At 37.0% G+C, this 24362-nt stretch overlaps 7 protein-coding genes across 7 annotated transcripts; 1 reads left to right on the top strand and 6 right to left on the bottom strand.

The window, feature by feature from the left end:
* Positions 1 to 204: 204 nt before the first annotated feature.
* On the bottom strand, positions 205 to 2352 carry PKNH_1433300 (proline--tRNA ligase, putative; the record flags this gene model as incomplete). The annotated part of the gene is made up of 1 exon (XM_002262179.1): positions 205 to 2352. The coding sequence occupies one exon, from the start codon at positions 2350 to 2352 to the stop codon at positions 205 to 207; it is 2148 nt and encodes a 715-aa protein (XP_002262215.1).
* Positions 2353 to 4952: 2600 nt separating this feature from the next.
* On the bottom strand, positions 4953 to 11163 carry PKNH_1433400 (conserved Plasmodium protein, unknown function; the record flags this gene model as incomplete). The annotated part of the gene is made up of 2 exons (XM_039113654.1): positions 4953 to 5037; positions 5279 to 11163. 2 exons carry the CDS (start codon positions 11161 to 11163, stop codon positions 4953 to 4955), a joined length of 5970 nt encoding a protein of 1989 aa, XP_038970025.1.
* Positions 11164 to 12902: 1739 nt separating this feature from the next.
* Positions 12903 to 13671, bottom strand: PKNH_1433500 (conserved protein, unknown function; the record flags this gene model as incomplete). Its single annotated transcript, XM_002262181.1, has 2 exons — positions 12903 to 13092; positions 13427 to 13671. The coding sequence occupies 2 exons, from the start codon at positions 13669 to 13671 to the stop codon at positions 12903 to 12905; spliced, it is 435 nt and encodes a 144-aa protein (XP_002262217.1).
* Positions 13672 to 15026: 1355 nt separating this feature from the next.
* Positions 15027 to 19378, top strand: PKNH_1433600 (GPI ethanolamine phosphate transferase 3, putative; the record flags this gene model as incomplete). Its single annotated transcript, XM_002262182.1, has 4 exons — positions 15027 to 17554; positions 17701 to 18789; positions 18961 to 19033; positions 19268 to 19378. 4 exons carry the CDS (start codon positions 15027 to 15029, stop codon positions 19376 to 19378), a joined length of 3801 nt encoding a protein of 1266 aa, XP_002262218.1.
* A 572-nt stretch (positions 19379 to 19950) lies between these two features.
* Positions 19951 to 20841, bottom strand: PKNH_1433700 (histone-lysine N-methyltransferase, putative; the record flags this gene model as incomplete). The annotated part of the gene is made up of 2 exons (XM_002262183.1): positions 19951 to 20121; positions 20356 to 20841. 2 exons carry the CDS (start codon positions 20839 to 20841, stop codon positions 19951 to 19953), a joined length of 657 nt encoding a protein of 218 aa, XP_002262219.1.
* Positions 20842 to 21616: 775 nt separating this feature from the next.
* Positions 21617 to 23374, bottom strand: PKNH_1433800 (geranylgeranyl transferase type-2 subunit beta, putative; the record flags this gene model as incomplete). Its single annotated transcript, XM_002262184.2, has 2 exons — positions 21617 to 22121; positions 22299 to 23374. 2 exons carry the CDS (start codon positions 23372 to 23374, stop codon positions 21617 to 21619), a joined length of 1581 nt encoding a protein of 526 aa, XP_002262220.2.
* A 168-nt stretch (positions 23375 to 23542) lies between these two features.
* On the bottom strand, positions 23543 to 24088 carry PKNH_1433900 (ER membrane protein complex subunit 6, putative; the record flags this gene model as incomplete). Its single annotated transcript, XM_039113655.1, has 2 exons — positions 23543 to 23593; positions 23762 to 24088. The coding sequence occupies 2 exons, from the start codon at positions 24086 to 24088 to the stop codon at positions 23543 to 23545; spliced, it is 378 nt and encodes a 125-aa protein (XP_038970026.1).
* Positions 24089 to 24362: the final 274 nt, after the last annotated feature.

The raw sequence follows: 24362 nt of genomic DNA on the forward strand, positions 1-24362 counted from the left end.
AGGTAAACTAGACCGTCACATAATAAATCGTTTTTACAGGGATAAACATGTACATAAAAATGGTTAAAACGTACACCCTATGTTAACGTAATTTGCATTTTGAGAATACCACAAGTGGATTGCCAATCGGTTTGGAGAAAAAAAGAAAAAAAAAAAAAAAAAAGGAAGAAAGAAAGAAAAGACGAAGGAATGAAAGGCCAATGGTTAGTAACTTCTTCCGAATAGGCACCACCTCTTGGCAGGCTTACCTGACCAGAAACATTTAGTATTGGGTGGTAGTGGAGGTTGATCTAGTGGAATACATAAAGGCTTCATAGCGCCGGAGAGAGACGTCTCCGTGTTAGCCTGGTTCTGAGATAATCTCTGTGTCTCTTTCTTTATTTCATCCTCTGTTGATATATCCTCACACCATGGCGCTAAGACCATTTTCTTCCTATTAAGTGCATCCATAACTTCGCTGAAGCTAGTCACTTGAACAATGGATTCATCTAATTTCTTTTTCGCTTTTAGGAAAAGCTTCTTATGAATATCTACAAGCATTTGTTGTGTTTCCAGCAGAACAGACTCTTTCTTCACATTGAACTTTTCATTTGTATCTCTCCTTACGAAAAGGCAAGAATTATTTTGAATATCCTTGGGCCCCACTTCAATCCTTATGGGCACTCCCCTCAATTCCCAGTGGTTAAATTTGTATCCAGGAGAGTACAATTCCCTGTCATCAAGGATACAGTTTATTTGGGCATTCTTCAATACCTTCTCGATATCCTTGCAATAATTGAAGATAACATTTTCATCTGTATTTTTGTATAAAATTGGAACAATGACCACTTTAAATTTGGCAACCTTGGGTGGTAAAACTAATCCTTTGTCATCCCCATGGGTCATGATCATAATTCCAATAGATCTGGTGGTGCACCCCCAGGAGGTTTGATGTACATATTGTTTTTTTTCATTTTCATCCTCAAATTCGATTTTAAACATCTTTGCAAAATTGGTACCGAGGTAATGTGAAGTGGCTGCTTGGATGGCTCGTCCATTTTCACTTATAAAGGCTTCTGCAGTGGACGTAAAATTGGCTCCTCCAAATTTTTCCCCTTCACTTTTTATTCCTTTAATAATTGGAACAGCTAGACATTCCTCGTACCATCTTCTATACAAATCCAGTATGTCGAAAACCATTTTCACAGCTTCTTCTTCATTTTTATGTGCCGTATGTCCTTCTTGCCATAGGAACTCTCTTGTCCTGATAAAAGGGGTAGGTTGTTTAAATTCCCATCTGACGACTGTGTTCCACTGATTCAATTTAAGGGGCAAATCTCTGTGTGATCTTATCCACTTGGAGAAAACTGAATACATAATCGTTTCGCTTGTCGGCCTAATGGCTATTTCTTCAGGAAGTGTAGAATCTCCATATTTTGTTACCCATGCAACTTCTGGGCTAAAACCTTCTATGTGATTTTTTTCCTTCTCCAATTTATTCTTCGTTACAAAGAGGGGGAAATAGGAATTCTCCACATCCAACTTTTTTATTTCCTTGTTGAAAAAGGTTTGCAGGCATTCCCATATATAGTACGAAGCAGGTCTGAGGATATAACACCCGGAAATGTCGTAGTATTCTATCAGCTCGCTTTTTACGATCACCTGTGTGTACCATTCAGAGAAGTTCACCGTTTTCTTAGCTACGATACCTAGTATGTTGGCATCCTTCGCATTGTCATCCTTTCCAGCGTTCCCGCCGCTTCCTCCAGCATTGGTCCCCTTTTGCTTTTCCATTTTCTGCTCCTCCAGATGCATGTCCTCCTTCTTCATTTTGTTCTGCCCCTCCTCAATGTGGATGTACTCCGGGGCATGGTTATGTAACTCACAAAATTTGACCACGTCTTCCTGCTTCATGTACAAGCTGCTGTAGTTGTGCATTGGATGGACAATTATATTTTCCATGTTCTTCAATTCCTCATCAAAATATAATTTCACAAGATTTTCTTGATCACATTTTAAAGCAAGAGGGGTTAAACAGCCTGGCAACAAATTAAGCATGCTTTTTAAATTTCCTTCATCAACGAATCTTAAATTGGACGTTTTAAAAATGGTGGATAAATATTTTAAGTCGACTGTTTTCCAGTTTACTGTACATAGGAAGAAATAATTTTTTTTTTTATCTTTGAGGAATAAATTTTTTATAATATTTTTTGAGTTCTCTAAATTCATATCTAGCAGATCCTTAATCGAGTTTGCCTTTGCGTGCTTCACTTCTTTGTATTGAATTTTTAGTTCGTCTAACTCTCTGCACAATATTTCAGCCTTCTTCAATTCCTCCTCTGGCACCTTCTCTTCACAATTGGGGCTACTCATCTTGTTCAAAATGGAACTTCTCCTTATAAATGTGTTAACGTAATGGTTGCTGCAATTGGAGCCTTTTAATGAGGTATCTAAAAGGAGTTTTAGAAATCTCATGAACTTGTCATGATACCGTCACAGGGGTCGTCGCGGTGTGGTGATAGAATTCTGAATTCTGTTTATTGATGCGTGTTTATTATTCAGTTGCCCTCGTTTAGTCTTCAATTTTTTTTTTTTTTTTTTTCTCACTTTTGTGATAAGTTGGCGGAAGTTCAAATTGTTAGAACCTCACATGTAGAACAAAATTGTGCAGACGATGCAACCTTCGACAGGATACGGAGCAGGACGGATATCCTCAAACCGAAATTACGAATGTAAGCTGAGTGAACACGACTGGCTTGGCTTCACCTTTGTTCGAGCTCCGAACAGCAGATCATCAAATTAGCAACGCAGTTATGCGCGTGGGGGGATGGACGTGGAGAAAGAAGGATACAGTAGTGCGGGATGGCGCTAAAATTAACACAAATCGACCGTTAAGATTTGCATAAATATGTATATGTACATATGTATTTATATATGTATATATACGTATGTGAATATACGTGCACGGAGCGGGTGACCTTATTATACGATCGCGCTCGAATTGCTCTTCAACGCGAGGGCACAGGAATAGAAATATAAAACGGGGATGATAACGATACCCTATGAGAATGCACAAGTACATACATATTTGCCTCAAGCCACATATAAAGAGAAGCAATTCAGTAGAAATACACAAATGATGCAGGGGAGAGTGGCAAGGGTTGTTGTGCTTAGGAACATAATTGGCTACTATGAGAAAGGGATAATGGTAATATTCGAGAATCTTTCGTGAGTTCGAATAAAGAAAAAATTAAAAAAAAAAAAAAAAAAAAAGTTATGTCATTTTACTGGAACATAATGTGAAAACGTGGCATAATACGAAACTAACTTACAGAAGTGAAGTGTAGTTTTTTTTTTTTTTTTTTTTTTCTCCAAAATGTTTTGTTTAAATTTATGCATTCACAACTGAGTGAAGAAAAAATATCACAAAAATGTTTTCACAAAAACAGTGATAGGAGATAGGCAGAAATGTTTAAATCTGTATATTGTTCATTCGTATGCAATTTTTTTTTTTCTTTTTTTCTTGTGCCACTCAGGCGTGTAATGGGGTAAAATGAAAAATAAATGAAGCCACTTGAGATGAGGTTAACGAATTAAAAGCATACCCAACTGGTGAACAGTACCATCCATTACTAATCTATTTGTCATTATTTTTGCTTCACATGTATAGAGCAAATGCCATATGTGGCCTTTTTTCTATTTGTTAAAATGTATATGTTACACGGTTAAATGGTCATTCAGTGTTGACAACATCGTTGAGGCAGTTATACAAATATTATACTTACACCCGGTTTTTTTTTTTTTTTTTTTTTTGTCGTCTGATAATAGTATGTGAAGAAGAGCTCTTAACAAAATGTAGCATCCAGAAACACCCTTTTTTTTACCAATTGCACATTTTTTTGTTTTTTTTCATTTTTGTAAAAAATTCCTATCAAAAAGTTTTCAAAAAAAAAAAAAAATGATCATAAAATTTTATCCAGGGTTATGGGTAACCACGTATGCAAGGATTTATGCATCTTCATAGATATTACATAAAGGCCTATAAAATAAGCACACGCCGTTGACATATATCGTGCAGGGAAAAATACCACAAGTGCTATGACCCAGGAGGAGAATTATAAGAGGATGGTCGGTGAGTTCTGGTGAGCTGTCTTTTCCTTGCGCACTTTGCATCAGCAATGTTTACAAAATGGATATACATGTATAATGGGATCGTGGTGTGGTGCCACAATTTTGTAAAAATGTATTGACAGGACGAATCTAACACCACGTAGGTCACCGCAACCGTGTTCGCGTTCGTCAGTTTGATAGGGTGCTATATAGTTATGTAGTCACCTGCACATGTACCACTGCTAAAGTAAGATCACATATGTAGAGGTACATGTACCTGTTCACAAATGTCTATGTACTCATAAGCATCCACGTGCATGCACGTCTGTATATAACGCGCCAAATTATTCGATGTAATCTCTTCGCTCTTCTCTAAAGTTACGCACTCTTTGCTGTAACAAATGGAGAAGCATCACCAAAGGTGTTAGAAAAAAAAAAAAAAAACTTATATTCTTTATGTGACAAAAAAAAAAAAAAAAGAAAAGAAAAAATAATGAATTCATCCGAATTATGCATATGTTAAGAATGAACAACTCATATGGCAACAAATCGAGGATGGAAAGAGGGGGTGTTCAGGGTGCATGTGAGCCAAATGCATGCATAGAGCGAGGATGTAAATATTACTCTACTGCTTAAAAGAACCCCACAAATTGAGGCATACAAGCACAGCACCGGTATTCGAATTAGCATGCATAGTTGTGTTCAAACATACGTAACAATGTAGTAGCAATGCATGAAAAAAAAAATATATATATATATATATATATATATATATATATATATTTAAAGAAAACATATTGGCGTAATAACGCAGTTACCACGGGTGCAAGAAAGCAAGGTGTTCCATATTTTAGCGACGTATACTACTCCTGTGCGAGCCACTCCGCGAAAGCCTTGAGCCGTTTGTTATTCGCCAAGTACTCGTCTTCTTTGTTTTTGCTAATCCATCTGCAGAGAGGGGGGGAAAAGGAAAAATCAGCAGTGGTAAGACTATGCATGGTACCGAAAAAAAGGGTGATATTCACGCGGATAGGAACATAAAAACGAGCGGTTCACTTTATTGATAGGCAATTCACCCACACAACATGGCTGTAAGGGAGCCTTTACTAAAATGGCTCCGCTATGATATCACTTTATTTTATTTTGTGTTGTTTTGTTTTAATTTGTTCAGTTCCATTTTTCTGCTTACTCATTAAAATAGTTGAACTCAAAAATATCCGAATGGTAAATGTACTCGAACGCCGCGCACAACTTGTCCGAGCCGTACACATTATTTTTAACATCATTCGTGAGGAACTCCTTTTTGGAAAAGTCTAAAATCAACCCGTAGATGGTCTCATAATATAACTGATCGTCCAGAAGAAAAGACGAAAATAACAAGTCCAATTTGGCATTGTCAAAATTTTCCACCCATGTGTCTTTATCAAATTCCATGCTGTTTATAAAGTCCCAAAAAATTGGAAAAAATGAAATGATAACATCCAAGTCAGTGAAATTTAGCGAAAGTCTGAAACTTTTCATTTCCAAAATTTTGTAACTCATATGTTGTGGTTTTTCAATTGCTTCTTTGCACAATAATGATATTTCTTTTACAAAAGAATTTTTTTCATTTTCTAAATTTATTTTGTCAAAGTGGTTATTTATATCACTCATGTTTTCACTCCTATTACAAACGGATTCATCGTCTTTATCACTTACGTTCGTATCACTTAACGTGCTGTAATTTTTCGATGTCGAGTATACAGAATCCTCATCACTTTCTTCTTCCGAATCGTACTCTGAAAAAATTGTCATTTTCGGTTTGCCATAGTTTTCTGCATCACCAATTAGAGAGAAAAAACGTAGCTGGTCCTCAGAGTACTTGGTCTTTACGATGTAGTTGTTCAGATCAAAGGCCTCTTCCTGCAGCATGTTCTGTTCGGATGATTCTTCCGCTGCGACTTCCATGTTGCCGTTTTCCATTTCTTCCTTTTCGTCATTCACATCGTCATTTAATTCTTCCATCACATCCTCCTTTACTTCTTCTTTCACTTCCTCATTTACTTCGTCTTTCACATCCTCCTTTACTTCTTCTTTCACTTCCTCCTTTACTTCGTCTTTCACTTCCTCCTTTACTTCTTCTTTCACTTCCTCATTTACTTCGTCTTTCACTTCCTCATTTACTTCGTCTTTCACTTCCTCATTTACTTCGTCTTTCACATCCTCCTTTACTTCTTCTTTCACTTCCTCATTTACTTCTTCTTTCACTTCCTCCTTTACTTCTTCTTTCACTTCCTCCTTTACTTCTTCTTTCACTTCCTCATTTACTTCTTCTTTCACTTCCTCCTTTACTTCTTCTTTCACTTCCTCATTTACTTCTTTCACTTCCTCATTTACTTCTTTCACTTCCTCATTTACTTCTTTCACTTCCTCCTTTGCTTCGTCCTTAACATCGTCCATTATATCATCCTTTACTTCCTCCTTAACATCACACAATATATCATCTTTTATTTCCTCCTTTAATTCTTCCTTCCCTTCATCTATTACATCATCTTTTACATCACCTTTTACGTCCTCTTTCATTTCCTCCTTCACTTCCTCTACTACATCATCTTTTAGTTCCTCTTTCATTTCCTCCTTCACTTCCTCTACTACATCATCTTTTAGTTCCTCCTTTATTTCCTCCTTAGCATCATCCATTACATCTCCCTTTACGTCATCTTTCATTTCTTCCTTTACTTCTTCTTTCATTTCTTCCTTTACTTCTTCTTTCATTTCTTCCTTTACTTCTTCTTTCATTTCTTCCTTTACTTCTTCTTTCATTTCCTCCTTAGCATCATTCATTATATCCTCCTTTACTTCCTCCTTCATTTCTTCTTTCACTTCCTCCTTTACATACTCCTTTACTTCCTCCTTTACTTCTTCTTTCACTTCCTCATTTACTTCTTTCACTTCCTCATTTACTTCTTTCACTTCCTCATTTACTTCTTTCACTTCCTCCTTTGCTTCGTCCTTAACATCGTCCATTATATCATCCTTTACTTCCTCCTTAACATCACACAATATATCATCTTTTACTTCCTCCTTTACTTCCTCTTTCACTTCCTCCTTAACATCATTCATTATATCCTCCTTTACTTCTTCCTTAACATCATTCATTATATCCTCCTTTACTTCTTCGTTCACTTCTTCTTTCACTTCCTCCTTAACATCATTCATTATATCCTCCTTTACTTCTTCCTTAACATCATTCATTATATCCTCCTTTACTTCTTCGTTCACTTCTTCTTTCACTTCCTCCTTAACATCATTCATTATATCCTCCTTTACTTCTTCGTTCACTTCTTCTTTCACTTCCTCCTTAACATCATTCATTACTTCCTCCTTAACATCACACAATATATCATCTTTTACTTCCTCCTTTACTTCCTCTTTCACTTCCTCCTTAACATCGTGCAGTATATCCTCCTTGATTTCCTCCTTAACGTCAACCATTACATCATTTTGTACTTCCTCCTTAACATCGTCCAGTATATCATCCTTTATTTCTTCTTTCATTTCCTCCTTAACATCATCCACTACATTTTCCTTTTCGTCTTCTTTTGCGTCTCCTTTCACCTCCTCCTTCATTTCTTCCTTAGCATCATTCATTACATTGTCTTTTACTTCTTCCTTTACATCCTCCTTAGCACCCCCCTTCACGTCTTCTTTAAAATCCTCCTTTACTTCTTTCTTTATTCCTTCCTTTACTTCCTCCTTCACTTCGTTTTTCACTTCATCCTTTACTTGCTCCTTTGTTTGTTTTCTATATTTCTTCCACATGCTCCATATGCCTCTTATTCCCTTTTTTACTTCTTTCTTCGCTTCATCCTTTACTTCCTTCACTTCTTGCATTACTTCATCCTTCCCTTCTTGCTTTATTTCATCGTTCATTACTTTCTTTATTTCATCGTTCACTACTTTCTTTATTTCATCCTTCACTTCTTGCTTTACTTCATCCTTCACTTCTTGCTTTACTTCATCCTTCACTTCCTCCTTTATTTCTTCCTCGTTCATTTTCTCGTTCACTTCCCCTTTTATTTCCTTTTCGGCTTCTTCTTTAACTTCATCTTTTACTTCCTCCTTAACATCATCCATTACATCATCCTTTACGTCATCTTTCACTTCCTCATTTACTTCTTCTTTCACATCCTCCTTTACTTCTTCTTTTACTTCCTCCTTTACTTCTTCTTTCACTTCCTCATTTACTTCTTCTTTCACTTCCTCATTTACTTCTTCTTTCACTTCCTCCTTTACTTCGTCTTTCACTTCCTCCTTTACTTCTTCTTTCACTTCCTCCTTTACTTCGTCTTTCACATCCTCCTTTACTTCTTCTTTCACTTCCTCCTTTACTTCGTCTTTCACATCCTCCTTTACTTCTTCTTTCACTTTCTCATTTACTTCTTCTTTCACTTCCTCCTTTACTTCGTCTTTCACTTCCTCCTTTACTTCGTCTTTCACTTCCTCCTTTACTTCTTCTTTCACTTCATCCTTTACTTCGTCTTTCACATCCTCCTTTACTTCTTCTTTCACTTCCTCATTTACTTCTTCTTTCACTTCCTCCTTTACTTCGTCTTTCACTTCCTCCTTTACTTCGTCTTTCACTTCCTCATTTACTTCGTCTTTCACATCCTCCTTTACTTCTTCTTTCACTTCCTTATTTACTTCTTCTTTCACTTCCTCCTTTACTTCGTCTTTCACTTCCTCCTTTACTTCTTCTTTCACTTCCTTATTTACTTCTTCTTTCACTTCCTCCTTTACTTCGTCTTTCACTTCCTCCTTTACTTCTTCTTTCACTTCCTCATTTACTTCTTCTTTCACTTCCTCATTTACTTCTTCTTTCACTTCCTCCTTTACTTCCTCCTTTACTTCCTCCTTAACATCCTCCTTTACTTCTTCTTTCACTTCCTCATTTACTTCTTCTTTCACTTCCTCCTTAACATCATCCATTACATCTTCCTTTACATACTCCTTTACTTCCTCCTTAACATCCTCCTTTACTTCCTCCTTAACATCCTCCTTAACATCCTCCTTTACTTCCTCCTTTACTTCTTCCTTAACATCATTCATTATATCCTCCTTTACTTCTTCCTTAACATCATTCATTATATCCTCCTTTACTTCTTCCTTAACATCATTCATTATATCCTCCTTTACTTCTTCGTTCACTTCTTCTTTCACTTCCTCCTTAACATCATTCATTACTTCCTCCTTAACATCATTCATTAAATCCTCCTTTACTTCTTCTTCTTCCACCACCTCCTCATCCACTATATTAACCTCCTCATCCACTATATTAACCTCCTCGTCCACTATATTAACCTCCTCGTTCACTATATTAACCTCCTCGTTCACTATATTAACCTCCTCAGTCACTACATTGGCCTGCTTCTCCCGGTGTGGTTCCTCTTCGAACTCCTTGGGCGCATTCCCATTGAAGGTGTTTTCCTCATTCTCTTTGGTGACGACCTCCTGCTCGAACTGCAGGTTAGGAGGCGCCTCTTCGCCGTTCCCGTCCGGAATAGAGTCCTTCTTCTCCGTTTCCTCGGCAAAATGGTGGTCCTGTTCTTTGCTTCTTCTGTGCACCTTCAATTGCCCCTTTAAATGTTTAAAGGCACTTAATCTGGTATATTTTGCTATTTTGGTACCCGCAGGGATATTCATATTCTTTCCCACCACACAACATTCGTCAATGTATACGCCCTGATTAATGGAATTATTCTCACTGATAAAGGAACTGATAATCGTTACGTTGTCTTTTACAATAGAATTTTTGCCTATGATGCTGTTTACAATTTTTACATTTTTTCCAATTTTGCAATTTTTACAAATGACGGAATTTTCTATAACTGTGTTTTCTGAAATTTCCGTGTAATTTTCCACCAAGACAATTTTTAGAAACTTACAGGAATCATCAATGATGGCATTTTTGGCTTTATACAGTCCCGGTTCGCAGAAAGTAAATTTGGGTAGGTCAGGCAAAAGGTGTGAAGAGTTGGCTAGAAAAGGGTGAACATTTCTCTCAATTAATGTTTTAAAAAATTTAAAATAAATACGAAAATCTGTCAAGGTTGTAATTATTTGGTTACATTCTGTATAGTTATAATCGTTGTTCAATGCATGGACGTATATTTCTTCTATCTTAATTTCCTGCTTCAGAATATTGTAAATGAAATCTTTTTTCATGCACTGATAGTCAAAATTCTCTTCAAACAACTTGAAAACTTGCGGAGTGATAATAAAAATGTTTGGCATTACAAGGTCATATGAGATGATTATCGAGTTGGTAGAGGTACTAAAATTGATGGTTGGTGTATGGTATTCTTTATTTCCTCCTACATTGGATAGAGAATACTTTTGTTCCTTCTTCCCATGGGTATTTACTCCGCCGGCATTTGCCCCGCTTCCTCCCTTCTTACCATCCCTAGGTTTTACATTATCAAATATTTCGCTAGTTAATATTAAATAATTTTTATTTTTTAGCGGTTCATACAGGAGAAGCTTGAAGGAAAAATTATCATAAGCAATGACAAAATCGTCATCGTGGGATTTATTTTCATCAATACAATGGGACAAGATAAGTGTCATAATTTGATTTTTACATTTTTCCTTATTAACAAAATGAGCTTTTATAATTTCTTTTATATTTGCAATTGGAATTGTATCGGACAGCAGCAATAATGTGTCTTGATAAATCTCCACACATTTTTTAAAGTCCCTTAATGCGTCACCTAAGGTTTTTACCTTTTTACTTAATTTAATTATTTCAATGTCTAAATCATTGTACCTTCTTTTGCTTTTCTGAAATTTCTCTATGTAATGCTGCAATTCCTTCTCGTGATGAGTCACCACTACGTAAATTTTTTTAATATTATTCTGCTTGAAGAAGTGTAATTGATAATCAATTAGGCATACTCCGTTGAGGGGCACAAAAAACCTGAGACTTTCTGTGGTTATCGGTTCGTATATTTCGTCGAAATTATTTTCGATTAGCAACCCCACGAGGTTTTTTTTTTCCTCGTCATATAGGAGGTTAAAATCTGTTCCCTTTTTCATTTTTTTTTTTTTTTTTTTTTTTGGTCTCCTCAAAATTTTTAAACGTTGGAATGCGAGAGTTTATCCTAGGTGTGCCCCCTCTCGCGCCCCTTCCTTTTTGTATTCCTGCCCTGTACCCCACGATTCGGTCTTCTTGGTCGATATTTGGTCTGTTTCTATGAGCAGCTCTTGGTGCTTTTCTCACTACTTGTGCAATTTAGGCACCTTTTTCCTGCTTTCCCCAATGGCGGATATATATCACTATGGCCGCCGCAAGACTTACGTGGAGCTTCCACAGGAGCAACACCTCCTCTTCCTATGCGGGATGAGTGCCTGTTGGCTTGGCTGATTGGCTAACAAAATCCCCCCTGGCATAATACTGCAGAAAATGTTCACTTTGCCGTAAAGGAGTTCCACTTTATTTTTTTTAATTGACATTTGTAAAAAATATTAGCAAAAAGGGGGCGGGCTTACCTTTTGCAAAAATGGCTCTGTTGTTTTTAACAGAAGAGAAAAATGGGAACATTTATCCAAGTATTTGCTGTGGGTGTGGTGTATTGCTAGTGGTTTGTTCAAATGAACGCAAAAAAATGTATTTCTTCATATATGCATATATATTTTATGTATTTAAAAAAGAAGGCGGAGAGGAAATTTCGAAAAAAAAAAAAAAAAAGAAACGGGGGAGGGGGGGGGGCTTTTCCTTTTCTGAAAAAATTTAAGGAAACCTATGGGGCGAGGAAAAAGAAAAAATCCTCTTTTTAATGCAACTCAAAGGAACAATTGAATTTGTACCGTTGAAAAGGGGGCTAAAATTTTAGCTCCCAAGTGACTCGACAAATTTAGTGTTATTCGTTATCACCACGTTTTAAAAAAAAAAAAAAATTAAAACAAAACATAAAATGATACAGCGTGTAAAAAGGTTAAAAAGAAATTAGGCAAACCTTTAAAAAAAAATTATACGTTGACTGAAGCAGGCGAATTTGAGCAGTCTCCTCCTATGTATAAATTATGCAGGTGTATTTTTATCAGTGTACACGCGCATAAACGTATAAGCTTGCTTACGTTGTGAATAATTAAGCAAAATAAACGCCAAAACAACGCCCAGCCCATGTGGCCTATTCTCAACGCATAAGTTTCGGCGTTGCTCATGATATTAGCACAGTGCAACAATAAATATTACCATAGGTGTATTGCGCAAGGAAAATATAGATAAATAAAGGAACATATGAGAGTAGCATAGTTATAAGGGGAGTCTTTTAATTTGACCCGCATAAACGGATGCACGAAAACGAAGGACAGTTGATAATTTGTGGAGAAATAAAAAAAAAAAAAAAAAAAAATTTAATTACACCGTTTTAATGAATTGAAAAAGATTTAAAAAGGAAAAAAAAAAAAAAAAAAAATGAATTTCCACATATATACATTTGGTGTCTGCAAAATATTGGGGCGTTTAAACATAACGCTGTGAATGACTCCTTTTAAGAACACCCAGTAAGGGGAGATCCTTAAAAAGTTGCGACTATCCATTTGTGTGAAAAGGATAAATGACAGGGTAAAATAAACAAGGAAAAACGAAATGACAACAGCGCAGATAAAGCACACTTTCAGAAGAAGGGGCGAACCAAAGTAACATATCCTCATCTGGAAAGGGTATATATTGTGTCATGCGATTCGCGCATCCTATGATGATATTTATTTTACGCTGTCGGGAGAACTTGATAAAATTGTAAACACCTCCTCGCCCTCTGCAAATTTTAAAATTATTCACTCTTTCCGCTTTGCATATTTTGAAACCAAACTGGATCTCTGATCCACGTTGGCTTGTTTAAAATGTACGGAGTTTTTTTCATGGCGGGAGTGTCTTCCCTTATATGTTTGTACAGATCGTTTCGGCAGTGCTCCAGTTCTAAATGCAGCTTCTGACATATGCCCAGATGTTCCATTTCTTCCCTAAATAGGAAAAAAAAGAAAAAAAAAAAAAAAAAAAATAGAATTATATTACGCGTGCAACCAGTGTGTACTAACCAAGATGTCTCATTTTCAATGCGTACATAACGATGGCCAAATGTACATGACAACAATAACCACTGTACTCATCCTTCATTCATGCATGTCAGTGGTGTCCATTCAATATACACATGAAGGAAAACACATAGGGTGAACATTTGTGCACACATTGGACATCTGTTCCCGTTAGCTGTGTTCTGACGGGGGTGACTAGTCCTTTGTCACCGCATTTTAGTGCATTCTTTTTTTCTCCTTTTTCCGATTTACGCCTGCTTACTCGCTCAAATACGCGCACTCGTAGCGATACTGCTTTGCGGAGTTGTAACAATTCCAGTCGTTGTTTTCGCTGTTGGAATCTATGATTTTGTTTGTATAAAAATCAACCGCCCTTTTGTTAGCCATGTGTCTTCTAGTGGTTATGCCCATGAGCAAAATGATGTTGAAGAAAAAGCACCCGTACACTACTTTTGCCGTCCTACCCAGTTCATTCCACCCCGTTCTGAGTTGCTGAAATCTGAACATTCTCTTTAATCGTCCTTATTGCTTATACTATTTATACGTTATGCAAAGCCTCAACAGCTGTGCAAAAAAAAAAAAAAAAGAACGTTAATTGTAGGATATCTCTTACGCCTTTCTGTTACCTTTTACTATTTGGCGGAACGTGCCTATTTCGGCGCTAAGCCTGTATGCACATTGGGAAATACATACCATGTACTTCGTATAAATAGAAATGCGACCGCATGATTGGCAACCACTGCTTGTTCTGTACCCCCCCTCCTGAGGAGACTCCTAAATTCATACAAAGCAGGTATCTCAAAATGCGCAATCGTGTAAACGACTACCTATACCTTCATCGTATAAACATTTGAACTCGGACATACAAAATGTACATTTATGTTTGTCACCTTCGTTGTAAAGGTTTTTGTGATTTAAAAAAAATTGAGCTTATGTATTTGTCGTTATTTTTTCATTCGAAAAATTCGGAAGCGTTTTAAAATGCAGGAGAAAATATGGAAGTGAAATTTTATTATAATTTTTTTTTTTTTTTTTTTTTTTTTTTTTTTTTACCCCTCCCCTAAGTGTTGTGAAAAGTCGTTCATTACTCGAAGGGCATTTCTTCCCCGAAGTATGCGTAATTTCTATTTTAAATTTGATTTTTTTTTTTTTTTTTTTTTTTTTTTTGGCGCATTATTAGTTAATGATAATTTATATTTGTGTACAAATATGCGCATATATGTACGTACGTGTAAAATGTGTATGCCCGCCTTTCCCCCTTTTTAAGTAACATTTATGATTATTCATTCTCTGCCATGCATGAACGGATGATCGCACGCATTATGTCCGCGAGCACATGTGTATATTAGCCCGTTTGCTCCCCGGGCGGCCGCGCCATTTGGTATTGTTTTGCCCATGTATTGCCAAAGTAAGCGACGAATGGATCATTAGTTCACAAAACGGCATGCACATGGGGTGTGACTGTATGTACTCGTTCACATGGGACAGTCACATGTGTGCGACTTAAGTGTTCATTGATAGGAAGAATCCGCGCACACGCAGAAGTAAACCATTTGAAATTGTGCCACCCATGGGCGTATATCCCCCCTCGTTCTTTTTTTTTTTTTTTTTTTTTTTCTGTTTGTTGTAATTCCGCTCCTCATTTGTTTTAACTCATCTGTGTGACGCCTGTGACCCATACATGGGTGTTCCAGCGTGTGCATGAAAACAGCCGCACGAGTAGGTAGACCTGTGTTCACCTATCCCCCAACTACGTAGCAACGCACGTATGTAGCAGCCCACGCGCGTACTGGTGGACGAAGAGAAAGCCAGACCAATTGTCACTCCCCCTCTAGATAGTATACCAATTGGACAGGACCAGAATGAAGGATAAGGTGAAATACAACCGTTTCGGTAATTTCCTATCCAATCATGTGTTAATATTCTTCCTGATTTTTCTGTTGAACCTGCTGATATTTATCTCCTTCATCAATGGCTTCCTATTCCCGAGAGAAGGAATCACGAACAAGTCGGAAGACTTGGAAACGTTTAGCAGGAAGGTGTTTGGCGATGAGTACATAGAATCACAGAAGAATAAAAAAGATGTCCACTCCATTGTGAATCCGCCGTATGATAGAATAGTGGTTCTACTGATAGATGCCCTGAGGTTTGATTTTACACTGTACGATCCTAATTATAAGAAGGAGCTGGAAAATGATGAATCGGTAGATGAAGAAGAAAAGACTTCAAAGGAGGTGAGATTTTTCCAAAATAATATGATGAATTTACACCATATGTTGAAGACAGAAAAAGACAAAACAATGCTATTTCTATTCCAAGCAGATGCACCTACAGTTACCACGTCTAGATTAAAATCCATGGTCATTGGGTCCATACCAAATTACCTAGATTTAAATGAAAACTTCAGTCCAAGTGATGATATACAAGATAATTTTATAGAGCAACTTTACTATAATAGAAAAACAGTTACAGCTATCGGGGATGACACACTCGTGAAATTGACAAAGAATGTATCCAGGAAATTAGTATACGAAAGTTTTAACATCTTCGATTTGTATGAACTAGACAACAAATCGAAGAATCACTTTTATGAAGAGTATCCTTTGGATTATTGGGATCTTTTGTATGTACACGTTTTGGGGGTAGATCACGTAGGCCATGTAGGAAAACCTAATTCTAGGAAGATGAAAAGTGTACTAAAAGATTTCGATATTTTTGTAAACGATATAATACAGAAGGTTAAATCGGAAGAGAAGAAGAAAACTCTTTTCGTACTGTTTGGTGACCATGGACAAACACGCACAGGGGATCACAGTGGGTTCAGTGCAGATGAGACGGATAGCTCTCTGTTTATCTATTCCCCATTGAAATTTATGCCTCTAGATAAAAACATAAATAATAAGTCCTTTATTCTATACGATAAGGATAATCTGGACAGAACCAACTCTGATTCTCTCTATGAATTTAGTACCTGTGGATCTGACAAGGATCAGTGCTTTGTAGAAAGCTATAAAAATTACCATTCCTATTTGAACGATTTGAACAAGGACAGAACTTACTTCTACGATGTTAGGTTCACCAAGCAAATAAACTTGGTGAGTACGTTGTCGTTTCTGATTGGATCCACTATCCCCTTTTGCAATGTGGGAAATGTTATTATGGATTTTATCCCGAAGGCGTACAAGGATGATGCTCCATCTGCCCCTGCGTCTTTTAGAACTTCTAACTATGGAGAGGAAGGAAACGAAAGTGAAAGCAACTCTTCCAGTGGGGACCCCCTGGGAGAAGATAAGTCCTCGGAGAAAAGTAAACCCAATGTACCACGGAACGGAGATGATGAAAACTACTCCAAATTATACCACGAAGTGCTAAATTTGCATTACATCGCAGAACTGAACTACGCAAACTTGTGGCAGATAAATAGATACCTAAAGGAGTACGAAACACACTATAGGGTGATAAAGAATGAAGATTATTTTTTTATTAAAAATAACTGGAAACATATAGAAGAAGAAATGGTGCGATTTTTTCAACCAAATAAAAAATTCCTAGACATAGAAGAAATTCTAACAAGTGAAAAGGAAGACTACATAAAATATATAAACAAAATGAGAAATCTTATGGACGTTACCCAGAAATATTTTTACGTAATTTTTGCTGCAAAAAAACCATCCTTTATTGTCCTTTGCTTCATAGTGAATATATTCTTTTTGATGATATTTAATATATTTTATCTAAACTCAAAATTGAATTGCTACTACAAGTCCATTTCAACTGGTACTTTCATTCTTCTCCTCACTATTTTTTTCATTGTCCTTCTTCCACTCGATATGTATAATAAGTGCCTCCACCTACTCGTTCTGCCATTCCTGTTCATACTTATTGTCGTTGGAATTTTCTTCTCCAGAAATAAGTACACAGATTTTTTCCGATTCATTAGCTATGTCAAGGTGTCTTTGGTATGTAGCAACCTTCCAGACGCAAACTTGAAGAAATACACAGCTATACAACCGGGGGATAAGCACTCCACTTATCAGGAGAAAACTCAATATTCCAAACTGGGGGATCATACCAAGAACAATTTTCTTCGAAAAAGCTTCCTTTTTTTTAAATGTCTTTATATCATAATCAGAAGGAGTATCGCACTAAGCATAAATATAGTTTTACCATATATATTTAACATTACGAAATGCATTTTCACTGTAAAAAAGAAGATATTTAAATATCTAATGAATAATAACTACTTCTTTTTTGTCTTCATTTGGAGTTCATGTGAATTGTCCTTCTACTACATATTTAAGGAGAGGCATTGCATCCACTTCCTGCTAATTGTTTACGTGGTGCTTTCTCTGTTCAAGTGCGAGTCCTTCTTCTCCCTGCACCTTTTGCGGTAAGCAGAAGGGGAATATGTGTTCATACGCTCCCAAATCGTACACATCTCTGTAGTATGTATGCCCCCCCCCACACACACGTATCAAAGAAATCGTCGTAATGTGTATGTCCCTCATGCGTCTACCCACCCCCCCCCCTTCGCAGCGGACTGGCCCTCCTCACCGTCCTAGTCGTTAACACAGCGTTCAGCTTCACGCCGGGATATTTCGAGCATGACATGGAAAAGTTGTACCTGAAGAAATCCATGCTGCAAATGGCGTTACCCATTTCTCTATATTTTTTTAGTACCTTATTTATAAATTGCGGTTCTAACAAACTACTGAAAAGGGAAATAAAAATTATCACGTTACTAGGATGGACAGTGCAGTTCGCTTTAGTACTTTTGTATTTTCTTAAAATAAACGAGCAAGTGATATTTTGGAATCCACTAGGTGTTTACTTGACGACATTTTTGTTGTACCTGTTCATCATATTCAGAAAAAGCAGCCTAATACAAGAGGAAAAAGTACAGGAACCACTCCAGAAGGTACAGGAAGTTTGTATAACTCTCTTCCTGATACTGTTTTCTTCCCTTCAGTTATCGCTCATCGCGTATAGCAACACAAACCTGAGTGTTTTGGTGTTCTTCTACACAACGTTATTTTGTTTTTACTTTTTTTTTCTGAGTACGAATAATTTGGAAGAAAATAAAGATATGAATAACATTAAAATAAAATGGATTGAAGAAAATAAACAGGTGCATATGTTTAGCAATTTGGACGACGAAAAAAAAACGGTTGAAATAAGAAATGTGAATACATGGGTGAAGGAGAAATTTGACCTCAAACTTGTGCACCAGAAATGTACCTTGCTAGATAAGTGCAAATGTCTGGAGGAAACAGATGCCACGCAAATTCAAATTTACAAATTAATAAAAAATCTTCCATTTTTTTCTCTCAGTGATACCGATTTTTATTTACTCGCAGCTATACTTATAAAATACACCTTCTTTTTAACTGGCCAAAAATTTGTTGTAAATAGCTTACCCCTGACATCAGCATACATTGGTTTTAATAAATATGTTTGGCCCATAAGTCAGGTTTATATCTTTATTCACATTTTTTTCCCGATGTTATTTTCGCTTCTCTTCATTCTTTATGTTTTCAATATGAGGAAGATAAAAATGCTGATGTATTTTAAGGGGGTGGATATTTACAATTTCTACTTCTATCCATTGATTAACTTTTTCTTCAAGTAAGTCGGAGCTTTGTGCAGAAGCAAGGTTGTGGTGCCCGGCGGGGTTGCACACAGAACATACCTCTGCCCGTAGGTCACTGCGACAACGAAATTTATTTTTGTTATGACCCCCCTCTACTGAATTATTTTGTTCATTTTGATTTTTCGATTTTTCCCCCGCCTCCTTAGGAGCATTTTCTTATTCTGCTGCAAGTGTCTCACGGCCCTGTGGGTGGCTTTCTACCTGGAGCTCCACCTCATGGTAAGCACATCGCGCTGGCAGAATTGTCCGAATCGGAGAGAGAATGCATGCGTATCGTTAAGAGCGGGGAAATGTGCGCCCAACTGTATGTGGCACCGCATAGGATCAGTGCACGCTCTACCACCTTGGCATGTCCCCAGCGCACACACAAACAAACATACAACAATATATGTATATACACACACACACATTTGCGTGTACCCCCCATACACCCTTTGGTATTCCCCTTTTCAGCTCTACGACTACTTCCTGCCAAATTTCCTTTTCCTCACATCAATCAATCTTGTGTTCATCGTTTCTTCCATTTTAATGCTATCCCTGACGAAGTACATATTTTTAAGATGATTATTTTTCTTGTTTTGTCGGATAAAATATTTTCCTCATAGTGTCTTCCCGTTGGAGAGGCGCCCAGTCCCTGTCCTATTTCAAAAAGGGGGCGTAGAAAATGGAGCACAAAAATGTGGTATAAAAAAAAAAAAAAAAAAAAAAAAAAAAAGCGCATTTTTTGGTGTGAATGATTGATACCCTTTTTGATGTTACAAATTCGGTGCCTTTTTTTCATTTCCGTTTTGTCGTAAAAAGCGCCTCCACGTGTAATGCGTGAATGTACGGTAGGAAGTACCACCCCTTTGTGCAGGACCAAAGGAAGGAATACTTCATTTTTCATTTTTGACATCACGTGCACATTTCGAGAAGTTTTTTAGTATTTTTTTTTTTTTTCCATTTTTCCTGCGAGAATTCTCCTTTTAAGGACGAATTCGCATGTAAGTGACGGGCACAGTATGACACTTAATAGCATATCTTCGCATATTTAACAGAAGATTTACCATTGCTCCGCATATACATGGATGCGTACATATATAAGTGGAGTGTGTGTACACATGTGCCCGTGGGTGTGCACCCGTGAAAAAACTCATTCATTTTAATATGTCATTTTTTAATCCTTTTTGAGTTTTTTCAACTAGTGAGCCATTTCGTCCGTAGATTACCTTCCACCACGAGAGCCCATACGAAATGAAAACTTCCTCGTTCTTTTGGATATCCCTTTGTGCGCGAAAAATCATTATTTGGTCGGATGTTATTGTCTCCTGTGGGGTGAACAAAGGGGGGGGGGGGGATGTGGAGTTATAAAATGGGTACATTTCACGACGGATGGTATGGCACAACAACATGGTGTGTAGAAAAGGTAAATAAAACAGGATATACTATTTGATATGATGTAATGTGTGGACGGATGAGCAAATGGGGGGATATTCATTCGCCGTTACAAATACACACAGGTTTGAAAAAAAAAAAAAAAAAAAAAAAAAATTTTTTTTGACATTTTTCTCATCCTTGTTAAGATCGTCAAGCTTTTTTTCCTTCTCTTCCCTCAACGACACTATATGAACAAAGGCATTTGGAGAATCTGAATGATTATATAAAATTCCGTAGCCCAGGGGTAGAAGTTTATAATTGATAGTGTCTCTCCTTTTCGTGACAATTCGTACTACTTGTGTGTTCATGTTTTCTTTTTTGCTTTCGAATAAATAATTAACCAACTTTTCTGGGATATCTTCATTTTTCATTTTGATCGTCGGGCATATTTCAATGATTTCATTTTTTTTTATTTCGTTAAATGAGAACATACCAACCCCGTTAAGAGGTGAACTTCCAACGTACACTCTGTTGTGAAGCTCGTTAAAATTTATTTGTTCATTTTTTAAAATTTGTCTTAGCGTATCTTTTGCAAAGTAATTGTGAAACCTTCTTCTGGTCATTACCAATTTAACCATTTTTTCCGCCGCGGGATGCCTTATATATGTCATAATTAATCAATTCGGGGGGTGGAGAGCAAAATTGGTTAAGTAAGCTTAGTAACGAATGAATGGGAAAATTTTACCAACGGGATGGTTAACGAAATTAAGTGGCACACCCTGACGTTGGAAGGGGGTTGTTACTTGGTCAGTTCCGTTCAGTGGAATACATTTTGCTCGTTATTGTACCTTACGTGTCGTCTTAAATTAGAAGAAGGAAGTGTTTTTCAAGCTGTCGCTTAGGGCATGTGAAGTAGAGCATACATTTATGAATCCCATTCCCTACGTCAGTTTTAACATTTCTGTTCTTTACCCCCTCCTCTTATAAATGATAAACTTTTTTTCTACCTTCCACCAAAAATATATGGCATGTTTTGCTCAGGTCGACTTAGTGGTAGAGACTTGCGGATGAACAGTTATTGAAGGAGGGAAAAACAGAAAATTATGCGTTAAAACGTGAATCAACGTACACACAAAACATATATGTACATGTCAAAGTGCACAAATTGTTTTCCCATCTTTTTTTGTACGAACCTTGTGAATCCTAACTTGGGGATTCCCAATCATGAAAAATGCGACCCTTTTTTTTAAGCAATTGTTCGACCTGCTTGACGCGGATCCGAAGCGACATCATCGAATCACAAATTTGCAAATATCATGTGAACAAAAAGTTGTGGGGCACGCTGTGCCAATCGGAAAGGCACACACAAGTTTGCAGCTCCACGTAATGAACAAAAGTTAACGTTTTTTTTTTTTTTTTTTTTTTTTTTTTTTTTTTTTTTCTGCTTCACCTATCACACACGCAATCGGCTACGGGAAAGGGAGCACTGTATGTCATACGAAGGGGCATCGCAAAGGACACATGCACGTTGACCATCTGGGCGAGAGTGGACTCTAACTGTTGTGGAATTACATCTCCACCAAACAGCTGAAACCTTTTTCTGTTCTTCTTTTTATAATGGCAAAAATTGTGATATATGAGTGAGATAGCACATAGGGCGAAGAAGGTATGAAAGAGGTCCGCTTCTTGGTGGGATAAATTTTCCCTATCATAAAAATTAAAGGGCTTATTTCCACTTACATTGTTTTTAATTGCCGTTCTTGAAAAACCTCCCTTCTCTTTATCTTGACACATCAGAATGAAAGTAATTAAAATTTTTACATTAAAAAGTTCAGTTAAATTTGTTTTCAGGGCAACTAAACTTCCCAAAACCCACCACGCGTAACAGACATCGTGATCCTTTCCGATTCGTCCATTAATGCCAAAGTTGTCATATCTATCGCAGAGCCATCTGAGGGAGGAGGGTATGTATACAAATGTAAGCAGCTGTGCATAGAATTAAATGGGCACATGCAGATGTGCATATCTCTCAGTATGAATGTGGGAACGAGAAGTTTGCTCTCCCCTCAGACCTCCTCAAACTTGGTCCTCCGCACAATCGCATTAGCCGCTCGCATATTGTTTATACCTAATTAGTTTTCCCCGTAAGAGGCCATTATTTGACAAGTAGTTTTCACCGCCCCTGAGCCTCAACAACTTTAATGAATTTATCGCACAGAAGGTCGTGCCTGCATGTGACTCTGACCCTGGGACATTCGAAAAACCTCCATCCAAGTTCAAACAGGTTAATATCCAGTGGGCACATCTCTCATCATTGTTATACAAACTAATATGAACATTCCTTTTTTTCAATAAGAGGGATAAAAAATGTAAAACTGACAAGGCACAGAACATGAAACGAATATCGCCATCGAATTGAAACTTTGCATTGTTCAGTGAGAAGTGGTAGAAACCTTTCTTTTCATCAAAAAGGAAGTATACAAAATTGTACATCTCCAGAATCATTTTAGTGCTTATATCTTCTTCACTTATTTTATTCAACAGAAACAATACTTGTATGGCGCTTAAGGTGGATATTACATTCGCCTCATATAGGTTGCTTTTCTTGCATGGACTGAATCCACATAAGTGAAATCTCTTTTTTTTCCTTTTGCCCACACTTGTCATCTTCACCATTTTGTTAGACTCTTCCCCTTCCACTCGGTTTGAACATTCTGGGCTAGCTATAAATTCCGCATTCCTTTCTTCCGTTAAAATTGCCTTTTCGTCACACATCTTTTTATGACCCGTGGGAACATTTTTGCACCGGGTTGGTAATCCTCTGTCTTCCCCCCTGGAACAAGTCACCGCGTACAAACCGCTAGGACCACTTTGTGACTCACCAATTATTTGATCAATGTCCTCATTTGATAAAAAGTACTTTTCCTTTTTTAACTTGTAAATGTATTTTTTTTTAATTTTTTTTTTCTCCAAACATTCCATTACTAGGGAGTAGAGGGTATCTATTACTTTCCTGTCGAGCACCTCATCGAGGCTCTTCCTGTTCTTCCTTACTATTGTGAGCCCGCTTAGGACCCAAAAAATGCCACTGATAAAAATGGATTCATATTTACTAGATACGCTGGTGTCAGGAGTGTTTTTTGCTAATTTTTCTTTTATGGTATTTAGGAAGTATTTCTCATGTAGGTTTAGGTCCAAGTCCATACTTCTGACGGTGTGCAGAGGGTGAAGCAGAGAAACATGATTTGGGTGCTCCGACCATACAGGCAGTAGGAAAACGGGTATGGGAGACACGATCGAGCTATAATTTTATTTCTTCACAACTTGGGCTCATCAATGTATGGGGGGTTCAAAAAAAAAAAAAGACTTTTTTTAAAAAATGTATATTAGATCGTAGGATAAGGTCCAGAATAAAATAAAAGACTAAAAAGAGGGAATAAATATTTGCACACATGAGAGGTAGTGCAAGTATGAGAAGGAGAATAACATAAGTTTACACGGATATATAGATATACACCCAAATGAAATAATCCTAAATAAACGGTATTGATGGATTCCACACACAGAGGGTGTATTCCCATTTAGACTTACTATTAATCCACTAAAAAAGTCTCGGCAGAAAATGTCAGATGGTTTCATAAAATATGATTTAAAGTCATTTCTGATATGAGAAAAAGTCATTAATGTTCCTATTACAGTAAATAAGGAAAAGAATAAAAAACCGTAAGTACCTTGGATTCCTAAAATTCCAACTGTAATTCCTCCAATTATTCCATAAAATTGTTTACTCAAAATAAGTGAATTTTTGTTGTGCTTGATTTTTCTCTCATTATTCTGGCTATCCTTGTATAGTTTTACGTCTAAGATATTCTTCTGTATGGCTACATTTTGCTTTGGTGGGGTTGGCTTCGTTTCCATTATTGATTTGGAAGGGGACAAATATGGTGGGTAGCTGATGGTGACAAAAATCTCAAAAGGGAGATCGTTATGCTAGTTGCGAGACGCGCTTCACCTACGCCAACTCTACACGAACTGTGCTGATCATGCAAAGCAGGAAAGTAAACCCACCCCCGTGGAAGACTCCTAACTAAACGATCTTAACAAGCACACGAATATTACACCAAAAAAGAGAAAAAAATAAATATGCGTATTTCGCAGAAGTTGAAAAAAAAAAAAAATTATGGCCTCATAA

The sequence above is a fragment of the Plasmodium knowlesi genome (genome assembly GCF_000006355.2).
Source record: "Plasmodium knowlesi strain H genome assembly, chromosome: 14".
Taxonomy (NCBI): Eukaryota; Apicomplexa; class Aconoidasida; order Haemosporida; family Plasmodiidae; genus Plasmodium; species Plasmodium knowlesi.